This window comes from Centroberyx gerrardi, chromosome 5 (assembly GCF_048128805.1).
Source record: "Centroberyx gerrardi isolate f3 chromosome 5, fCenGer3.hap1.cur.20231027, whole genome shotgun sequence".
NCBI lineage: Eukaryota > Metazoa > Chordata > Actinopteri > Beryciformes > Berycidae > Centroberyx > Centroberyx gerrardi.
The window spans coordinates 25,672,742-25,695,846 of record NC_136001.1 but is presented as its reverse complement, the minus strand read 5'-3'; the positions used below and the strand labels follow the sequence as shown (position 1 = coordinate 25,695,846).

Here is a 23,105-nt window from a genome sequence, read left to right as displayed (position 1 = left end):
CGCGCTGCCATAGAGCCGCAGTGTAGAGCCACACAGAGAGAGAGAGGGAGAGCGAGAGAGAGAGAGAGTGGGTGAATAATAGCAGCTTACTTGAACACTTCCTCAAGCCCATTAAAGATTTGAAGTCGAAACGCCGTGGAAACCGTGGTTCAAACAAAAGCCGGCACGAACTCGCAACAAACAAGACACTTTTTTCAACTCCCCGGAAGAGGTAAGTCGGCGTTTCTTTTTGGAGGGTTAAACTTGGTTGGGAAAACTTGAGCTCGGTGTGACAGCAGCGACAGCCTTGCAGGGCAGTGGGTGCAAGAGTCACCAGGCTTTGCTTAGACTGAGCTTTGGTAACATTTTCCAACAGTTGAGCTTTATTGGAAACCTCGGTTGACATCAGTAGCAGCGTGTTAGGACCGACCTGCGTGGAAACGATGGGAGCAGTGTAGTGTGCGCGGGGCAACATTACTCGACTTCTCTGTCGCGGAATGTGGGGCTCGCTGTGTTGTCGTTATGTTATGTAACGTTAAGCCATGTTTCACTATAAGTTAGTGCTTCAGGTCCGGCTGTGACAAACACTCTGTATCTCCGCTGTGCCGCCGGAAAGACACTTTCTGTGCTTGATAATAAATGCCTATAAGGAAGTGTGGTAGTCTGTAGCCGCTAAAGAAGAATAGTTTCAGTTTCCACCATTCAGTGATGTAGGGAATAAAAACGTGGGTAAACTGTGACTTCCATTAGGTATCATAAGGCGAACGACCACCGTCATAAGCAATAATCAGCAGTTCTTTCAGAAAAGCGTTACTTGAAGCTTTTGAAAAAGACCCTATCCTCATATAACTTTCATCAATTTGGTACTACTTACTATGATGTCTATAGTAGGATACTATACAAATATCACAGGAAAACTATAAGTCACTATAGTAATATTTTAGTGATAGAATAGGTGGATAAAAAAACGACTTAAACTATAATAAGGTCACTATAAACTCACTATTGAGTTACCACACACACCCTATACAGTAAGTCCCTATAGTGACTTTATTTGTTAGGGCTACACTATGAATTTCCATTATAAAGATTTTCTGTATGTCAACCAAAAACAGTAACCTCTACTCTTCACTGAGTTTTGGTGGTTTACCCTGCACTAAATCCCTGGTTCCCTCATTTGGTTTCTAGACAGAAAGCTGTCAATATCACAGTCATGACCAAGACAGTACAGATGATGAACAACAACACTTTGCTCATTGTGTCCTAACTTGTATTGGAATAGTTTTGTGTTGTCTTGTTCAGTGGGGATCAAAGCACCAAATTGCAATGTTCCTTCCCTCACCGCAGTCTGTCTCAGGATTGCCGACACTGAAGTTGCACTTAGTAATCCTACTGTTACTGACACAAGTAGCTTCTGTTGTTCGTTTTTTTGCCACAATGCATGGTTTCTCATTGTATGTTACAATAGGCATTTTTCTCATCGTCACTGGCTTTACCTAGCAAGCGTGATGGACCATGGTGTCTTTTGTGCTTCATGTAGGAGACATGTCATGACAGTGTTGTGTTAAGGATAAGTGTCTGTGTGAAGATTAGCCCGCATTCTTGTGGCAGAGAACAAGTCAGCCCACAGTAGCTGACATAACTAGTTAGCTCTCCAGGTACACAAAGCACATGATCCTGTTTTGAAATACTCCCTCCAGAAAGCCATTGCTTCCCAAAGTCTTCTTTGACACACTACAAAACAGTGTGTGTTAAGACTGTGTATCTCATTGTTTTCTTCTGGAGCAAATAGAGCTTTGTGAAACGGGTAACTCTATCCGCCTGCATTGGGTGCAGTTTGCTGGTGTGTCAATATTGGCTGTGGTGTCGTGAGCTGCTTGGAGGGCATGGTTGTGACATCTGCTCAGTGAAGAGCTCCTCATGCAGCACTGATCCCTGGATAGCACAACACACACACACACACACACACACACACACACAGAACACAGACTGATATGTATTTGTCTGTATGAATTATCTTGTGTGTGTGACCTGTGAGAATGTAATTTCTTAAGTTCTCATAAAGGCATTTTTGAGTGTTTTTGGCAATTGATGTGACACAAAGACAATTAATTTTGAGACAGGATTGTAGAGGTTGATCAAGCTTGAATAGTTACAGCAAAATAATTCTCATTACAGTAAAGTAATGAGAGTTCGATATTATCAACTAATCACCAAAACTGTGTATACACTCTCCGACACTTTGTTGTATGTACTATAAAATATGTACAGACCCCCCCCCCCCCCCTTCAAACAAATGGACATACATGCATCTACACTATAATGCTTTGCTTTTGTTGTCTACTGTAATACAGGAGACATGTTTTATTTATTCTCTCAGAGGACACACGCTGTTATGCATACACTACACACACACACAAGGGTAATTGGCATGAATTTGCTAAACCAGCTCTGGTTTTCCATTATTTATCTGGGTGATGATAGTTTGGTACATTACTTACACCTGGCCTCTTGTCAGTATCTCTCTCTCTCACACTCATTCTGTCTGTCTTGTGTTAGCCAAGGCTTTGTGAACTGTGAGCAAGGCAGAAATGGACACCACTCTTAATGCACAGGGAAAGGGTACACACACACACACACACACACACACACACAGTGATGGGATTCATTCCATGCTGTCTGCAGGTATAGCAGGTTTGAAGCATTGCCAAAGGGATTGATGAATCCTTGAGACAGACAGCCTGTGCTTGTTGGAGCCCATTCCACCGCCCAACACTTACAAAAGGTCATCGCTCAAGAAGGATTTTACTGAGGTTTGTGTGTGTGCGAGGGTATTAGCAGTAGTTGGCATCCTACAGGCATTTATTAACAGTTAGTATTGATTTAGCAGTAGGCCGGTTCCAGCCGCAAAGTGAAATTAACAATCAATATCACTGGAATAAATGTATCACAACAGCCATCCATCTGGCCCTGACCTTGAACCAGTAACCCCATCTCTGTTCTCACTCTTCTTCAAGCCTCTCTCACTTTCCTCTGCCTGTCCTAATTTTACCTGATTTGAGGATGTGTGTTTGTCTGTGTGAGATAGAGAGAGATAGAGAGAGAGAGTGTGAGTATACCACACAAGGGCAGCTAAACTCACATTTTCATGGTTTCCTGTCTGTATCTGTTGATGTCTGCCCAGACAGAGTGTGTACGCAATGCTGTCTGTTGACATGACCTCTGTGTGTGTGTGTGTGTGTGTGTGCGCGTGTGCGTATGTTTAGGGTGGCGTTGGGTGGGGGGTTAGACATTAACCTTGGTTAGTGAAAGAAAGGAAGGCTTTGATTCCTTCAAGCCAGTCTACTGAAATTCATTAAAGGCTGCTTTGTTCAAGGTTATTAGTGTGTGTGTGTGTGTGTGTGTGTGTGTGTGTGTGTGTGTGTGTGTGTGTGTGTGTGTGTGTGTGTGTGTGCGTGCGTGCGCACTTGTGCATGAGAGACGGTGTTAATGTAGTAATGTTGCATGCCACCGTGCCTCAATAGTCGACTCGGTGATCAAAGAGAGGGTTTTGTTTTTCCATCAAACAAATCTACAGCATTTTGTTTCCGCAGCAAAGGAGAATTACATTGTTTGCATGAATTTGTCTGTCAAAGCTGAGTGTGAAAGTGAAAATCATGACTAGTTGGAATCAAAAGTAACCCCCCCCCTCCCATGTTATTTACAGTATGTATGCAGGGCTTTGTAATTGTGGAAAGTAGCTAATATTCCAGTAGGCACAGTAGGCTAAAGTGTACAATTAGAAGTTAAAGCACAGTAACATTTATGTTTTAAGAGATGACCCTTTAACATAGACACATTGTAGATAATAACACTTTGGAACAAACTTTTTCCATGATGACAGTAAGACTTCACAATGAACAATTACTGTGGAAGGATTGTTTTTTCTTTGAGCTATCATAAAGCTCAGTTTCATGATGCAATACCTGTTTACACACACAACCACAAAGCAGGTTATTCGTTTTAGGCGTAAGCCAGGCCTGGCTGACACCGGCTATGCTTGTTCAGGTTCATTATAGTCGTGTGGAGCGTGTTTGCTCAGCTCTAATTGCTAGGCCGCTGACTGGCCCAGCTTGTTCTGAGGCCTGCGTTGGACCTCTGTGTCTCTCACTCAGCCTCGCTCTCTCTCTTGTTCTCTGTCATTCTGTGTTGAGCTCATATTACAGTCCCTTGAAGGAACTGTCAAAAGCACAGAAAGCCTTTAACAGAAGGAGGAAAGGGAAACAAAGGCTTTTTTGGAGCGAAAGGCACTGTGATCACAACTGAAGCGTACAGGGAGAAAATGCTCTTGAACACATCTCAAAAGAACTGGCAAAAATGCTGAGTTGTGCATTTACCTTGCTGAGAGGCCTCAGGATTTGTCCAGATGGATATCCACTGTTAGCTGTCATGCAACGCTCACTTTTTGGTGGTAATGCCCTCAGTACACATACAACCAAAATTGTACGTTATGTCCGGTGGTCATTTAGTCCCAACACTTCCAGTAAATGCATACTCAACATCATCGAGGCACATGGACTGTGGCAGAGACGCAGTTCTTTAAATATTTGCGTGTGAGATGGAACATTTTATTATTATTTACAAGGTCAAACCTGTCCTGTCCTTTTCTCTTGAAACTGCTTACACCAGATGTTTTGTGTGGGAAATGTGTCACACGCTTCCTGGTTTGTTCCGACACCGTCTTCAGGGCAGCACTAAGAGAGCTAGGAACCTCTTTGTCATTTCCCCGAACATCCAGTCAGACAGAATTACAATATGCCAGAGAAATACTGTTTTTACATTTCCTTCATAGATAAGAGTAGATAATGTAATGCAAGACTGAAATTATCAGGTTGATCTGTTGCCTTAGTCCCACTTCTGGCTTTATTTAGCATCTTGTCTGGCCAGTTTTCATCGCTCTAGGCCTTGTTCTGTCACTGATAGGCCTACATTATTTCCCAGTGAAGGCATAATTCTAATTGTTGTATTGGGGTGGTATGAACTCAAATCAAATGGTTTTTCAGTGATATATTTTTACCTTTCCCCACTCTGTGTCTTCTAGTCACATGAATGCCATCTAAGCTACTTCTACATCCACCTTGCTTCTGCCATTTAGCAGTAGAGTGGCCTAGAGGTTAGAAAGACTTAAACTTAATGACCTGGGTTCAGGCCCAGTGTTGGCAAGCATCCGCCCTGAGGAAGTGTCATTGAGCAAGACACTGAATCCCTATCAGCTGTTCTACAGCTGACCCTATGCTCTGACTAAAGCAAAAGAAGAATTTCCCTACGGGGATCAATGAAATATCACATTCATTCATCCTCATTCCTTTCTGGTTTTCCCCTGCTTGTAGCAGAGTTTAAATATGCAAATGTGCTGTCATTAGCAGCACAGAGTCTCCTGTAAATACATTCCTGTTCACTACATGATGGAAACTCTCTGTCACTGTCATTGTCCCTGTCCCATTGAGTTCATGCCTGCCGATGAAAGGCTCACATACACAAGCTCACCAACCTGCCCGGCCTGCTTGGTCGCTGCTTCTAATGAAATTACATCTCTACCAATGAACTGCATACCAACCCTTTGACTTTTTTGGGCTGCACCACTGAACATGTCCTTGATGATCGCCTATCTCTTGTAGACGATCACAGATCACTGTTGCCATTATTGTTTTGTGGTTAATAGATGTGATGGTGATTGCTAGGGGACTAGGGGTTGTCACATTTTAATTTTATTTTAACATAATTCCTTTCATATAAATGAATCATTTTATTTTATAAATTGCTATGATTTACAACCTGCTATCCTGTATGTGCCAGGCTTATCTGTTCCAGGAAATAATTTTCTTAGTTGTCATCATGAGACACTAATTCTGAAATGGCTGTCACTCAATATACAATTAGAGGACTAGGAGCGCTCCAGCTTCCTCAAAGCTGACATTCTTTTAGCAAAGTTGAAATACCTACAGGGACCAGAATTTCTTGTCATCAGCCATGAAGTGTCATTTTATAGCATGCTATTGTTCCTTTACACTGTTGTCATTGTCTGGTTTTCCCCATACTGTGCCTTTTTCCAGTCAGTGTATAATTTATGAATACTTGTGTGCTGTACAAAGTAACACATACACCACAGGCAGGCATTCCAGTTTTACATTTACTGGTACTTGGCAGCCCTTTCATTCCAGGACAAAAGCTAAAGACGTACTTGAGAGTAACTAAATAGCTCCTTGAGGCCCGTTGCTCTTAAAGCTGGTTCCCTTAAGATCACACGCTCTCTCTCCCCCTCTCTCTCTCTCTCTCTCTCACTCATTCTCACACACACACACACACACACACACACACACACACACACCATCCAACCCCTGCTCCCTGGAAGTAGACTTCACTGTGGCTGGATCTCGCCGAGGCGAATAGTCTGGTTCTATCATTGAGTCTGATTTCTACTCATGTCCACTGGCCTGCCTTCCAGTGTGTTGTTCTCTCTTTCCCTCTTTTCCTCTACCCACCCCTTCCCCGGCTGCCTGTGCTCATTTTTTCCACTCTCTCTGGGGAAACAAGGCTCTCTTTTTCTATGTATTTATGTCCGTATGTGTGTGTATATATGAGTGTCTGTGCCTGTGTGCGAACGTGAGAGTGAAATTGTACACAAACTGCTAAAACAGTATATATTTTTGTAAGTGTCAAGCTCCATGACTTCGATCAATATTGTGTGTGTGTGTGTGTGTGTGCGTGTGTGTGTGGGTGTGTGGGCAGAATCTAATAGTTGCTCAACCCTCTTGACCTCACTCAAAAACAATCGCTTCTTTGCAAGCCTTACAAGAGCCCTGACAGGCTGGGTGTCTGGGTCAGTCGGGACGTCCCACAGTGTGGATAGAGATGCGTCTTTCTCAGCCCAATGGAGGCACCGCTGACCCAAAGCACATCAGCTAATCTACACAGCATTTGCTTGCACAGTTAATCTGTACATTTTTTTATGTGTATTCCCTGCATACGAGGCGGCACCTATGAAACATTTTATGTCCGTATGCTACTGTACCTCCTTCCGTGAACTCGTTCTGATAATGTCATTTTCTGTACAGTATGGCACCTCTTTCCAGAGTATTGATAAGGAGACAGCTAGCAAAGCACATATCCAAATTGGCACATTATGAACACATGTTATCTATATCTGTAAAATAAATATATTGACAAGATGTGTAGTTTTTTATAATTCTACATGACTAAATGCTTTCTGTACATATGTATGGAACTCTGTACACTGTTTGAATGTGATATAGTCACATATTCACTTATATATATTTGGTATATTTACATATCACTGTTGTGTAAAAACATTGGGGATTGTTGTGTTTTAACTTCAACTGAAGGATTACATGGTCCTCTATAGGCTGATAAAACGCTACCACTCTTGGGCTTATGAAACTCTTTCAAAACCCATTGGATAACCTCAAAAGTGCTTGGTCTTCAAGCTAAAAACAAAGCTGTGTGTCTTAGTTCCTGAAAAGCTGACATTTTGGAGATGCAAGGTTTTCACCTGACAATGGCGATATTTTGCATTCATTCTTTCTTTGTCTCAGTATCCCATCAAAGGAGTTTTCTTGTATCCTTCATCTTAACCTCACTCTTTTAAACCTTGATTTATCTAGTGATTTATCGGCATGAGAGAATGTATAAGGTGGTGAATGCTAAACTAGCCAACATGTGATCTGGATCCACCCGGAGCTCAAGATAGTGTCTAGTCTACCTGTGCAGTCTGTACAGTACACACCAAGACAGCACACACACTGTTCCAGCCACTTAGGCCCTCATAAGGAATGACATGCAATAATGTTAAAAGGGGTGTGAAGACAAGCAGAACTTGTCTCCTTTCGCATGACTAACCATTTAAATGCAAACCGCAGGGATGCTTTATTCTTGTCTAGCAACCCCATGTGTATTTCTATGCTCAAGTATAAGATAATGACACACATGTCTATGTGTGTTTTGCATTTGGAAATTACTGTCCAGAAATGTCATTTGATAGAGCAGCTACATATCTTACTGTAGTAAAGGTGAGGTGGTGTTTGCCTCAAATTACAGCAGTAGCATGTCTCTGAAATGACTATTAAGCCAAGATTATGTTAATAGAGCAAGAGACTAAAGCTACAAGAGATCAAGTTAAGTTACTTAAAAGCTCACAAAAAGTGCTGTGATGAAATTCTTGAAGGAATTCTGTGGGATTTTATTGCTGTTTTGAGAATTAGGATGTAGGCTAATGCGCCCTGTTGGTCCCGCTAGCCTGTGTGGCGTAGCAGATGTGTCCCTCTTTGGTGTCAAACGACCTTGATAATATGAAAGGTTCATTGATTAATGTTTGTTAGTACAGTTCCCTCATGCAACATGAGGCTTGACTGGCTTCCCCCTAAGACATTCAAGTACAAAGAGTTTCTCCAGTCATAATCCCTGTTATTACAAGGCTCTCTTAAAGGGAAATGCCACTGAACTCCAGCTCTGAACTATTGTTGCACCATAGGACAGTTTAGTGTGTGTTAATGAACACCGACTTACTGAACAGTGTGTCCCATTGCCAGAAACCAGAGACAAGTGTTTGTCCTGACACCTTATGGCTGGCTCTGTGGTGTCATACTGATGTACTGCTCTATAGAAAGACAATTGGAAAGGATTAAAACAGTGACTGATTGTATTTAAAATGATGCTCTGGGATCAATGTACATTTTCTGCCTTAGATTTGATAGAATCTCAATGTTTTCAAAGTTCATTTGGATATACAGGTAAACAATGTATGAGTCCAAAAACTCTCCCTTTCCAAAGGATGAGCTTTAGGTTATGCACTGATTTTATGTCATTGTCAGCAAACATTTTTGTCAAGCAGCCATCTTCAGTGCATATGCGGCCTCGATTTTTGGTAGTGTGCAGGTTTTCTACAATTTAATCAGTATGACATCACACACAGTCTTGGTTCTCTTGTCTCTTGCCATGGGAAATAATTTTGTTCACAAATAATAATTGTGCTGTTATAGGTCTTATCTATAATGAATTTTTATTCATACATTGATTGGTATTCCAGTGTAAAGAAGTAATCTTCCCTCCCAAACAGTTGCCTTCTTGCTTGACTTCTTGTACATTTTCTTGTGTTGCAAGAAAATGGGGGTTGGAGGGGATTTTTTTTCTTTGGAAACTCAGGAACTGACACAAATGGTGTCTATTAGTAAAACATCTGAAAACACTGTGCTCTATGCCGATTTCACCATGCACCCTATAATTCTTTTATGATGTATAGAAGGGAGTTGATATCAGATCTGTGAAAGAAAGGAGGATTAGGAACGATTCTGAAAAGAGTAGATTATTGTTCAAAACCCCTAAGAACCACCCAAAGAGGAAGTGTAAGAAGCATGGAAAGAAATGCTGAACAAATTTGCCAGTGTAGCAGTTTAGCTTAAATTAAGCAAGGGAGTGAAGACTTTTGCAGGCAGCATATTGAAAGTGTTCTTCCCATAGTACTCAAACAAAAATCACAAATAAATATCAATAAACCATGAGGTCAGTGACATATGAAGCCAACTTTGAAAAGATGGGAATATTTATTTTACAAAGTCCCAGAATACAGAAAGAAAACAAAAATACCTGAAGGGCCATTGAGGTCGAACCAAACAGAACGAAAGGATGGGGAAGCGTCTGGGCCAACCGTGGAGTTGAACCAGAGTTTCCCCCTAAACTGCCAAAAGATAAGGGAAATACTAAGCCTAACCAAACAAAGCCGTGAAAATAGGACTACTGGTACCTCCCTCTCCAAAAGAAAAAGTACCACACAAAATATTCATCTAAACACAAAAAGCAAGTAAGGCTGCTGCGAGCGTGGGCAGTCTGCTTTGTACTCCTCCACAAATACTGTATATAGCCAACTAAGTAGGGACAACTGGGGATTGAAATGGACAAACAAGATAAAGGCGCATAACAATGCATATAAAAAACAATATTCAACCCATAATTATCATATAAGACATGAACATAGCATAGAGACTTCACACCTTATTTCCATCTCTGTTTGTCTGTCTCTATCTCTCTCTAACTTTTTGTTTATCTTGGGAATTTGATCCTTTTGATGTTCTGTTCCTCTCTGTCTCATTCCAACGCTCTGTCTTTTCTTCCTTATTAATGGCAGGTGGTTTCTGAAGTTGTGTATGTGTCTTGAGTTGGAAACTTTTACTTCCTCTGTGTTTCCCATCTGAGGCTTTGTTTGCCGCCGACTCTCTTCCTTCTCGTTTCAAGTGCAGACCTTGAGCAATTGCAAGTACAGGACAAAACTGTGTGTGTGAGTGTGTGACTGATGTTCTAAATGTCACTTTATGTCTGTGTTCCAGGAGGCTGGGTGAGTGGTCACCATGGCACCCTTCCTACGTATCGCCTTCAATGCTTATGATGTGGGGGCACTTCCCCCTCTCTCTGCCCCGCCCATCTGTGCCATCAAGATGAAGGAGTCTGTCAACACAGGTATGTACAGCAGCACACACACACACACACACACACACACACACACACACACACACACACACACAGAAATCTGTAGCCGGCCCTGTACTCGAAGACAAAATTTTGCCTTCAGGGTTCTATAAAGTATTACATTATCATTATCATTATTATTGACTGATCCCTCTCCCCTTTCACAGAGCGAGGAAAGACCTTGGTCCAGAGGAAGCCCACCATGTACCCAGCCTGGAAGTCCACCTTCGACGCCCACATCTACGAGGGGCGTGTCCTACAGGTGGTCCTCATGCAGACCGCTGAGGAGCCATTGGCCGAGGCCACAGTGGGCGTGTCTGTACTGGCAGAACGCTGTAAGAAGGCTAAGAGCAACGGACGTGTCGAGTTCTGGGTGGACCTGCAGCCTTCTGGGAAGGTCCAGATGGCTGTGCAGTTCTTCCTGGAAGATAGTGACGCAGGTAAAACTGCTGGTTTAGACTGATGTCTATCTTATGGTCTTAAAAGCATGTTCCCTGACCGGGAATCGAACCCGGGCCGCGGCGGTGAGAGCGCCGAATCCTAACCACTAGACCACCAGGGAGTGGTGCTCAGCTTGAAAGAAGATAGCCTGTTGGCTAGAGTTCTTGGGAAATACCCCTCCCCCACTCCCAGCACCCTTCCTCTGAATGTACTGACCTCTCTCACTCTCTCTCTCTCTCTCTCCCTCGCTGTCTGTCTCTCTCTCTCTTTCTCGTGCTTTCATATACACCCACAGAAAAAGCACTCTCAAGCTCATCTATCCCAACTGCACCAGTGTTGGTAAATAGTGCCCTCTACTGGTAGTAACAATCTCCCAACCCTCCCAGGCACAGCTCACCATATTACTGTAGACCTCAATGAAGAGTGTGGAACTGTGATCTTCCAGACCAGTTGCCCAGCAACAAACTGTCTATCTGCAAGCAATCAAGTTGTTACTAGTTAAATGCTGTTTCACCTGTTGGCATAGCTCATACTGGGCTTGTCAGCTAACTACAGGTGTGGTCATGCAGTTAAATTAAGATTCCTTCTAGATTGTAGGTAGGAATTTGGCCTGAGGACAGGTTGTACTTGTAATAAGCAGCTAAGACACTGAACACAACCAAGATGATCCTATCTATAGACATGACTAAAAATATGTAATAAGTGATAAACTTCCTTGATATACTGTATCTTAGTAATGTGTTCACTAGGGTTAGGGTTAGGCAAACCAATATATTGAGCATATATTGGCCTTTTATGGCCTTTTAGGTTTGTTTGATTACATACTTATTATATAAATATGGTTTGCATTATTAATAATAATAACAACAATAATGATATTGTTATTATTATTAATGGAGAGTTTTATAGCCCCATGGTCTAAATGCTGGTCACATTTTAAGCCATTGGCAACTTCAATCCAAAATATGTCACTATCAGTATCAACCTTCAAAAACCCATATCAGTCAAACTCTAGTTTTAACAAACCACATCCTTCAACAATTAGAAGCAGTACTAAACAGAGCAGTATTGGTCGGCAGTGCTGTGTTCAGCTACAAGCTCACCACCCCAGACATGGAAGCCGGCCGACGCTAGTAGCTGCTGTCTGCCAAAGGGGAATGGGAGTGGCTGGGCTTTACAACCCAGTGCTGTTCAGGGGGAGTTTCTGCATGGGAGTATCCCAGTCAGGGTCCTCTGTTCTGGGTCAGAGGAGGCCAGGAGAGGGGGGTAGACTACCACGCTGAAAAAGCTCCAAGGTCCATCAGCTCCCTCCTACACACGCCACAGGTTTCCTGAAAAGCAGCCCAGAGTATTTTTAGGCTTGCCTGAACAGCCCTCTAACACTGTCTGCCTCTTTTCTCTCCCTCTGTCTCTCTGTGTGTCTCTCTCTCTCCCTCCCTCTCTTTCTGCCATCATCTTGGCATGGCTCACTGAAGCACTGTCCAAACATAAACATCTGTCAGTACAACGACAGAGTGGAAATTAGTTTATCTCCTTCACCTCATCAGTCTTCCCTCTTTTCCCTGTCTGTCACTTGTCTCTTTAAGACTGCTCCTCTTTTGCATCGTCCCTCTAACAACACCACCCCCACCCCACCCAACCCCACCCCCGCACCCACCCACCACCCTATCTTTTGGTAGTCTCGCAGTTCAGAGTTTGTCCCCTCTTTGTTTACCTCTCTCACGCCTCTTCCCCCGTCTTCTCTGGGTGACCTTTGACCCCATCCGCTTGACTTGCGTCAGCCGGAGCCTCATATCCCAGAGGGTATTTTGCTGTGTTTACCCTTCATTCAGGACAGGAGGGCCTGTGGCCTCCTTCTCTAGCTCACTGTTGTTATCATAGGGCTTTTTGACTGCATACCCCCAGACTTGTATTCCTGATGATTGATTGATGATGATGCTACAGCTCTCTGTCATCATTTAAGGCACATCAGTAACACACACAGGCTAGAATATAAAAACGCTGGTAGGTGAATAGATATTTCATTTGACAAAACTTCCTCAAGGTGTAGAACTCCCATTTCACAGCATTCTTAGTATAATTTTCTATTGTCATTGGAAATCAATGATATCAGTGTGTATTTGGATAATAATACTCGTTTGATAAATGCTAGTCAAAAGATTTTGTGTAGAAGTTTGATGTATGTTGATTTATGTAAATTGATGTCTGTCCCCCTCAGCGGCGTGTAAGCCATCAGTGAAGGTTCCTCCAGAGGAAGGGCTTACAACCCTCAACAGGAGGAGAGGAGCTTTCAAGCAGCCCAAGGTTCACTTCATCAAGAACCACGAGTTCACCGCCACCTTCTTCGGCCAGCCCACCTTCTGCTCCGTCTGCAGAGAGTTCCTCTGGTGAGACGCCAAGTGTTACTAGTTTGTTGCTGTATCAAATGCTTGATGACCTGTTGAATTCCAATGAGTGCGTCAATGACTTTGACGCAGCAATTTCTGATGTTATTCTGGTTAAGTGTGAATTATCCAGAAACCGCTAATTTGCCTGTCTGCTTGTTTTTCTACATTATTGTTAGAATTCAGCATTGTGCATTTCGATTAAGATGTCACTTGGCGTAGCTTTATTAATTCCCCTCCATTTGTGTTGTCAGATACACTCTGGGTACCAAATGAGACAAAACATCAGTTGTCCAATACGAAAGTCCACCTCCCATAGGGCCCTTCTCAATAGACCAATTAGTAGTGGTTCTAGTTTCGTAAATGGAGCGGTCCAGTGGGGTCAGCAACAGTTAGACTGGCAGGACTGCTATTGCAAGAATGAGTCACTGTCTAGGGAAAACCCACAGGCCGTCTTGTTTTGTTCCAACAATGTCAGCAGCACCAGTCTGTGGCCCCTCCCCTCCCTCCCAAACTATTATCAGCCTCCTCTAGAGACTGGCTAGAGGAAAACTGATGTCACTTGTGTTTGTTTTGTGTGTGTGTGTGTCTGTGTGTGTGTGTGTGTCCACTGTTCCTCCAAACATTTTTATACAGCAGGCAGTTTCAGCCACACAATCTGATTGCCCAACTCTTATGGTATGATGGTAACCAAGGAGCAAGTTGGCAATCATTCTTACTTTATTTTTTTCTTATATATGTATACTACTTTGGAGGAAACTTTTCAGACCGTACAGATGCATTGGTAATTGTTGCATAAAGGCCATGATAAACTTGAGGGCTTTAACTTTATTGTGAATATGGATACTTCAGTGCTGACAATTAGCTGCATGCTAGCTGTATCACTGTCATACCCACAATTACAGTAAAATATGCCTTGTTGGGCATATTGCTATAATATCAACAGTCATATTCATTTTAGTTATGGGCAAAGGGAACATGTTTTTGGTTGTTAATCAACCATTTAATGCCATTCCTTTTCTCCCAAATAGGGGGCTCAACAAGCAAGGCTACAAGTGCAGACGTGAGTGTTTCATTGGCTCTTATCTGCACTTTTTTAAAATCACGTTTTATCCTTTTGTACTAGTGCTTCATTGAATCTGCATGTCACAGTTAACACAAGATTTTGTCATGTTTTTGTCCCAGAATGCAATGCGGCAATTCACAAGAAATGCATCGACAAAATCATTGGCAGGTGCACTGGAACAGCAGCCAACAGTCGAGACACTGTGGTGAGCATTGTAGAGTTTATGTTCTCCAGCATTAATGCAAAACTGCATGGCAGATCTGACATTGATAATGAACTGCGTTTTTATTCTAAATATTGGCTTTTACTACTACATTTTCCAGCGTTGGTTCAATAATGAACTCATATTCTATTTTTTTTTCTAGATTATGCCATGCTTTGTGATTTATGCACAGCACTGTTATTAGGGAGTTCTCTATTAATCAATAATTTGGTCTTTTTCTCACTCAAACTATGCAAATTTATTGGTCATGTTTCTCTTCTCCAAAGAATATCTATGGTGATCTAAAGAGTAAACAATACGCTTTTGATTCACCATTTGATACAGCTGGTGTAGGATGCCAACACTCTCGGTGAAAGATCCCTCAAACGGAGCTAGGTCAGGCAGGTTTTACAGGCAGGGTCAATAATGGGGTCTGTCAGACATCAGTTGAGTCAGAGAAATCAATAGATATGTGTGCTTAAGTAGCAGCAGTGGAATTCCCTTTTCACTTTTTCCCCCTACTCAAATGTCACTAAAATTGGCAAAAATGTTAACTCGGGACAAGGTGGCCAACGGGACAATGTATAAGAGATCTGTATGTAAGATGTGTGTACCTCTTAAGATGCCATAGCCGCGCATGTCCTGCTTGGACGTGCTTTCAGAATGGTTACTGAATTTCTGTGTGTTTGCAGTTCCAGAAGGAGCGCTTCAAGATTGATATGCCACATCGCCTCAAGTACTATAACTATAAGAGCCCCACCTTCTGTGACCACTGTGGCAGTCTGCTGTGGGGCCTCTACAGACAGGGCCTTAAATGTGAAGGTGAGTCCAGTGTGTTGAAGCTTTTTTTCTTTGATTATGCTTCTTTCATTTTTTTTTCTTTCTTTGTAATATTATTTCTGTCCTTCACCTGCCATCTGCCATGCCACTGACATTTCGCCCTTTCAATGTATCGCTATTCCCTTTCTCCATGACACATCTCTAATCCATGTTTCACACCTCTGACCAGATTGTGGCATGAACGTCCATAGTTACTGTCAGAAGAAAGTGGCCAATCTGTGTGGAATCAACCAGAAACTACTGGCAGAGGCTCTGTCTCAAGTCAGCCAGGTTTGCACAGTGACAATCTGTCAGTTTTTTTTTTATGGAATAGAAGGATATATATTAGTTTTATCCCTGTCAGTATTAAAATATGTTGAAAGATTATTGATCATTCGTGTACATTGTCAAGAACATTTCAACAAGCCTTTTTCCTCCATAAAGAAATCCATGAAGAAGCCGGACAACTCCAATGCAACAGATATAGGAATCTACCAAGACATCCAAAGTGCAGGAGCAGACCCTAGTGGTAAGAAGTGTTCATTGTAGCACACTGCAGTACACTTGCTGTTGGATTTGACATAGTCAAAAGAAGTTTTACCTTTACAGGTAAAACCTGCATGATATTGTTGTTGATGGTCCATACAACTTAATTTACATCCTCAAATCTTTACCCATTGTTGTATGAGTTTGCATGCATGTTTGCATTCATGTTTGCATAAGTACTTACTCTGTGTGTGCTTGTGTTTACAGCAGAGGGCAATGGGAAAGTGGGTGAAGGCTTGAGCCCAGCCCCGCCCCCACCTACAAGCTCCACCCAACAGAAACACCTCACCATCAACCACTTGGTGTTCCACAAGGTGCTGGGCAAAGGCAGCTTTGGCAAGGTAGGCCCCATTGTCCTCATGTATTAAACCTTTCATAATTTAACATGAAATGATTGTGTAGACACAAAACTAGAAGACTGTGTACACTAAAAAATCATTGGGCCTTGTCTAACTCACTGGCATCACACATATTTAGTTATAAATCACTTTCATCCTGAAATTGTCACATGAACATTACCTCCCACAAATAAATGGCTGCTGAAATGCCCCATTTCTTCCTGTTTTACGTTTATCAGTTAAGTCATTTGTTCTGATAAGAAAATGGGGGTAACAGCCCTAAAGCCCTAAACAAACAACTTTGCAGACTGTAAAATTGATCATTGCAGAGGAGCGTGGCTCTGTTACAGAAAAGTGATAGGCTATTATTTGGATCCATTAGTATTGGCATTACTAATACAAGGAAATATGCAATATTGTATGAAATGATGGCAATCCCTGAAGTGCACACATCATCAAGGGGCAGATACACCACAGTCTGTCACTGTCTTCCAACAGCACCAAAGCAGTCACTGCATGTCAATATGCATAGGCATAATATAATGTAATTACCATGTAATTTCATTATTTTCACAAATATTACAGCTTAGTTCATTTTTGTCAATAGTCTAAATAACATTCATTTGAAAGATATTTCTGCATTGTCCCTCTTTTTTGCATTCCACAATTTCTATTTAATTGTAATCCTTTTTATCCATTCAGTTTTCATTCATTTTATCCATTCCATTCGATGCATCTAAGATCCATTTTAAGCAGCCAACAATTCAACATGATTCGAATCAGTCCTGTCTTGATGCAGTTTGTTGCGGTGCAATACGATGCAATACGATATGATGCGAATCAATATAATGCAAACAGCTCCATTTTACTTCTGCTATACTGTAGTTTTGCCACTGGTTACAAGAAGGTATCTTTAGGCACAAATTAATCCAATTATGTGTGAAATAGAAAGATGTACATTAAAATAGTACAACATCCTATTTGGATTCTCATTTGTTGATAGTAAAAAATGAAAATCAGTGAGACAGCCTGGTGATGTAGTTTTCAGTGAAGCACTGCCTGCTTGGTATGTTATACCTGCTTCCAGTGTGTGCAGCAGGTGTCTAAACCCCTCATTCTCTACCAAGCTATATGGTCGCTGATCCGTCCACACATAAAGAGTGCAATGGCTTCAGTAATCGATTTTGTCCGTGCGGAGCTTTTGGCGAGTGGAGCATGGAAGAACATTTTGATAGCTTTTTTCATTGCTGGCGCAATTGCTAGCTGCAGGTGAAGAGTCTCTGCCACAGCAAGTCCATGGCATCTCTTAGAATTGATCGCCTGATTACTAGTGCTACCTGTATATTTCACTGCAGCTCGGCAAGTGTTGCATATTGCCACAGTTTTGTCATCCTTCTCATGAAACCCAAAGTGGGTCCACACTAGCAATTTCTAGCTATTTGGCGCGTCGTATATTTGCTCTCTGTCAGTCGACATTCTTGACAAAGCAATGGGCAGAGGAGCAGGGAAGGGAGGGGGGAAAGTTTGTTTTCTTCTATGAGCGAGGGATTCGAGGGACACGTGTTGTGAACCTTCACTGGGCTGACAACACTGGCAGAGACAAGCACATGGACTCAGAGGGAGAGAAACATACAAGGAGTAACTGACGTTATTAGGTGCAACAAAAAAAAAAGATATGCATGTCATATTGGGCTTTTCCGATAGAGAGAAGCCTGCATTGATTTAGCTGCAGTTCCCTTTTGCCCGATACAAGCTGTTTGAATTGAGCGGGCATATCCTGGACATTAAGCGTGGTGCATCAATTGGAATCAGTGAATTATTACACCCCTAATGTTACCCAGGTTGGAGTGGCAGAGGGTTTTCAGGTCCAATAAAATTAGCTGGTAACACATCAAGGTATCTTTTCTCAACATACCCTTTGATCTTTGTTAAATCATTTTAAGATTTTGTTTTGTTACAAGTGTTCTCAATGAAACTGGCATGATCACATGAGAGAATTGCACACTATAACTGGCTCTGACACCCCAGGTGCTGCTGGCGGAGCTGAAGGGGCGAGGGGAGTACTTTGCTGTGAAGGCTCTGAAGAAGGACGTGGTTCTGATGGACGATGATGTGGAGTGTACCATGGTGGAGAAGAGAGTCCTGGCCCTGGCCTGGGACAACCCCTTCCTCACACACCTCTACTCCACCTTCCAGAGTAAAGTAAGCACACACACGTCTCTACTGGTGAGGTATAAAAATAGATTCCCTGACCGGGAATCGAACCCGGGCCGCGGCGGTGAGAGCGCCGAATCCTAACCACTAGACCACCAGGGAATGGTGCACCACTTGAAAGAAGATAGCCTGGTGGCCACAGTTGTTAGGAAAGACCCCTCCCCCACTCTCAGCACCCTTCCTCTGAATCTACTCACTCACTCTCACTCTCACTCACTCTCTCTCTCTGTCTCTCTCTGTCTATCTTTCTCTCTTGCGCTCTCTCTCTCTCTCTCTCAATTTTCAATTCAATTCAAGGTGCTTTATTTGCATGAAATATGAAATACTTAAAAAGTCAACAAATTCAAATGACAGTAATAAAACTTGGTTGCATCTCTCTTTGTCTCATTATGTTCATTTGTCTATGATATAGTGAGCTGACAATGTTGTGTTGTTCGCCCAGGAGCACCTGTTCTTTGTGATGGAGTACCTGAACGGAGGAGACCTGATGTTCCACATCCAGGACAAAGGCCGCTTCGATCTCAACAGAGCCACGTGAGTACGCTGGGCTACTATATACAGAACTACTGACTCCCTGCCCATGAATAACAGAGTAACTGCCATCTCCCACAATGGAGGGTCCATAACCTTCATTTTCTGAGTTTTGAGTGTGGGTCCAGTTGCAATAACACTGTGTTTAATGGTTGTTTTGCACATCTCATCCCTCAGGTTCTATGCTGCTGAGATAATAGTAGGACTGCAGTTCCTCCACTCCAAAGGCATTATCTACAGGTAAGACCCAACAGCCACTCTGTACTGGTCTTGGTAATGTCTGTATTCCAGTTATTAATACTGCAGAGTAGACTGGAATATAATCTTTAGACTACATACAATAGAACAGAACAGAACTGGATTTGATTGTATTTGCCTTTTCCTCCCTCTTCCCCCAGAGATCTGAAGCTGGACAATGTGATGCTGGACAAGGACGGACACATAAAGATAGCAGACTTCGGCATGTGTAAAGAGAACGTGTTTGGAGATACCAGAGCCACCACCTTCTGTGGGACACCGGACTATATCGCACCAGAGGTTAGCGTCAGGGCCTGACCAATACCAGATTTTGTGGTTTAATCCTAATAATTCTCCACCAAAATCCTAAACAACATACAGTATGTATTCTGGTATTGTTATTATGATAGTTGTTATTTTTTTCCTCAAAGACCTTGTGTGGAATAGTAAATGTGCCTCAATCTCATTGTGTGCTGAACTAGAAACAATATTGTTTGAAAGGCCAATATTAGCACACTGATAAATGGTTTAGGCCCTATTTGTTGTATTTGGATTAAATTGGGTGTGTGTTTTTCTACTCTGGGTAACTCAGTTATTCTGTTTTGCACATGGGATGTTTTACTAAATAAGAACTGACATTGTTGCTGTGGATGGGATCCTACATGATTGATGTGCTTGCTTCTGATGTCTCTTGTTTATCTGTCTGTCCTCAGATCCTGCTGGGACAGAAGTACACCTTCTCAGTGGACTGGTGGTCTTTCGGCGTGCTGGTGTATGAGATGCTGATTGGCCAGTCGCCGTTCCAAGGCGATGATGAGGACGAGCTGTTTGAGTCGATCAGGATGGACGTCCCTCACTACCCTCGATGGATCACCAAGGAGTCCAAGGACCTGCTTGAGAAGGTGCGACTAGCAAGATGCATTCATTGTCAAGGACACTTTCTCTCACACTCATCAACAAAGCGTTCACATTATGTACCTGCAGATGTCATAGCTTGCATTCCTCCGTGTCACGACACAGTATGATTGGCATTGATACAACAATAGTCTCTCCTCATACAATAGTAACCTCGCACACCTATCCACACATTGTGACTGGGGTGGAAATGTTTTATTGACGCTGTCAGCATGTGTTGTCTTCCTCCCCTCTCATCTTCACACCAGCTGTTTGAGCGAGACCCCAGTCGCAGGTTAGGTGTGGTGGGGAACATCCGTGCACACTCCTTCTTCAAGACTGTCAACTGGCCGGCGCTGGAGAAGAGAGAGGTGGACCCCCCCTTCAAGCCCAAAGTGGTACGAGCCTGTGATCTTGTTTCTGATCAAACTAATGAGAACCTGAACTCATATCAGTTTGTGTAAATACCTATACTTTCATGCATGTAAGTTGGTGATTCCTTCAGCATGCTTTGTGTCGTTAACCTAACTGATATTCCCATCCTGCCAATCACAGAAAGCCCCCAATGACTGCAGCAACTTTGACCGGGAGTTCCTGAGTGAGAAGCCGCGCCTCTCCCACGCTGACAAGAACCTCATCGACTCCATGGACCAGGCGGCTTTCGCCGGCTTCTCCTTCATCAACCCCAAACTGGAACGCATGATGGACAAATGAAAAGACAAAAAGGCCTACCCCGGGAACACGGTCATAAGCCCAGCACTCCAAAATGGCCTCCTATCCTATTCCCTTCTTCTTAATGTGATCTAAGTTCAACTGGATGGGTAAAAAGAACATAGGAAGGTTCAGTCTCCATTACTGCTATGACTAATCTAGTCTTTCTAACAGGATGAGATGATGAAAGGATACAAGAAAGGATGCCAGGATGTTTGCTTGACTTCTTTGCCAATAACCCTGCCTCAACTATCATAAAATGTAAAATGTATAAACCTCCAGGAAATTAAGGGAGATACTTAAGAAACCAGTGTTACATTAATCACTGCTGGGGGAATAGTCGATGATGCATTCTTTCTATCTTCTTATTTTTCTCTTTTGTTTTTCTTGTGATCACACTTTGAATCTCTACAAATCATACAATGTACTGTATCTTGAAATTTTAATATGCAGGCACCCTTATGTCACCCTTGTTTTGTTACACACATATGCACACCCACACATGCACACCCAGCTTAGAGAGTTCAGTGGTACAGCTCCACTCCAGCTCCGTGTGCTTTGCCTACTGTATGCCTCTCACATCCCGTTTTGTGTGCGCCTGTGTCTGTGTGTGTGTTACCACATGCATATGAGTGTGTGGGTGTGTGCAGGCATTTTTTAGATGCAAATGGTGCTACTGTACTTAAGTATAACTTTGTCTGTTGGCGAACGAATCCCCGGTTGATCCCTCAGCCAGACAGATACAGGTACCATAGAAAGATTTGTACTAAAAAGGTGGGGTGAATTTAAATCCTTCTGTATGGCAGTGAGGTGAATGTAGCACTGAATGGGTTGTTTTTCCACACTTGACTACGCTGTCTTGAGAAACTGGAGATGCTGTAGGCAAGCCCCAGAGCCTCACCTCTCCTCAAATGAGATAATCTGTTTTTTTTAGTTAGCTTAGATTTCTACATGACAGTCAACTTGTCCTGGTTTGTGTGTCAATTCTCATGCTGTACATCCAACTGATGCATAGTGCAGGCAATACATTAACTGACCTTTCTGACTTGTTTCACTCCAGTTATTCGGGACTGTATCAGACATACTGGAATGAGTTGCAGCAGTGGTATGGTACTATACCTGTGCATGTATGTGTTGAAGGATATTATTATTCTGTTTGGGAGGGAGGGGTACTTCGATGTAAGCGTAGGGGTGTTGAATTATGTTATATTACTTGAATGTAGGTATTTTAACAGTGAAAATAATAGTGCTGTATATGGAAATTAATATGTAGCCTATATTACCCTGAACTGTCGGTGAGTTATGGGTGTACTTTTTTTTTACTCTCCTCATCTTTTACATCTGATTATAAATAAATACATTTTAACTCTAACTTCTTGTCAACCAGTGTCCACATAGAAGAACCTGACTTTTAATTGTGCATTTAACTTACATTTGGCTTTTTGCAGACTTGTATCTCACATGGGCTTTGAATGGGGGAACTCTTGCAAAAATGGTGTGTGATTATGGTGTGCTTCTCTACACACTTTCCCGTGGTAGTGGCCTATTTGTGTGGTATTTTATGGTACTTACCATGTAAATACCATAACTGTTGTATAACCGTTGTGTTTTTTTATGAGGTAGCACCTGCAGCACAATACCACAGAATTTGGTTGTTCTGTGATACCTATCATAAGTACCATAAGAGTAGCCTACCAAAAGAACATTTCCAAGTACTAAAGGGTTTTTTTTTTTTTGTGTGGGAGGTACCGGCCTTTACTGCCATCTAGGGGTCAGGTACTAGAATTGCACCTAACCGTGTATTGTGTGGCAGAGGCGAGGAGACATTCCTGCAGTGCGCACGGCTTGTGTCCTGTCCTGTCCTCGTCCTCCGTCCACTCCGACGTCCCATCAATCTGCAGCACCTGGAAAGTGAACACACCCCAAAACTGCTGCGATAAACCAATGCCTACATGAGTGATCATCCTCTTCAAGTTGTTGCGAAATTTGCATGTATGCAAATAGGCTTTTTGCACAATGCAGCTTTAAAGTTGTAGACCTTTTTTTTTAAGATAAAAGGCTTGCCCATTTAACTGTCTGCCCGATGAAATAATCCAATCCTCGGATTAATCCAGCCTACAAATATATCTGCCTTTCCTATTGGTGGATGTTTATTTGCCAAGCCTAACTGCCGACTAACCAGTTTTGTAGTCTTCTGTATGAAAACATCGCCTAGGAAGCCCTGCGCC

At 42.5% G+C, this 23,105-nt stretch overlaps 1 protein-coding gene and 2 non-coding genes across 3 annotated transcripts; 1 reads left to right on the top strand and 2 right to left on the bottom strand.

Moving 5' to 3' along the window:
- Positions 1 to 22,249, top strand: prkcdb (protein kinase C, delta b). The gene is made up of 17 exons (XM_078283479.1): positions 1 to 211; positions 10,356 to 10,485; positions 10,662 to 10,934; positions 13,154 to 13,322; positions 14,351 to 14,382; positions 14,505 to 14,590; positions 15,280 to 15,409; positions 15,597 to 15,697; positions 15,851 to 15,935; positions 16,160 to 16,293; positions 18,319 to 18,492; positions 18,947 to 19,038; positions 19,213 to 19,275; positions 19,434 to 19,572; positions 19,986 to 20,174; positions 20,436 to 20,564; positions 20,722 to 22,249. Exons 2-17 carry the CDS (start codon positions 10,377 to 10,379, stop codon positions 20,878 to 20,880), a joined length of 2,064 nt encoding a protein of 687 aa, XP_078139605.1. The 5' UTR covers positions 1 to 211; positions 10,356 to 10,376; the 3' UTR covers positions 20,881 to 22,249.
- On the bottom strand, positions 10,985 to 11,056 carry trnae-cuc (transfer RNA glutamic acid (anticodon CUC)). The gene has a single exon. It is a non-coding gene; the product is annotated as a tRNA-Glu (tRNA).
- On the bottom strand, positions 18,535 to 18,606 carry trnae-cuc (transfer RNA glutamic acid (anticodon CUC)). Its single transcript has one exon. It is a non-coding gene; the product is annotated as a tRNA-Glu (tRNA).
- Positions 22,250 to 23,105: the final 856 nt, after the last annotated feature.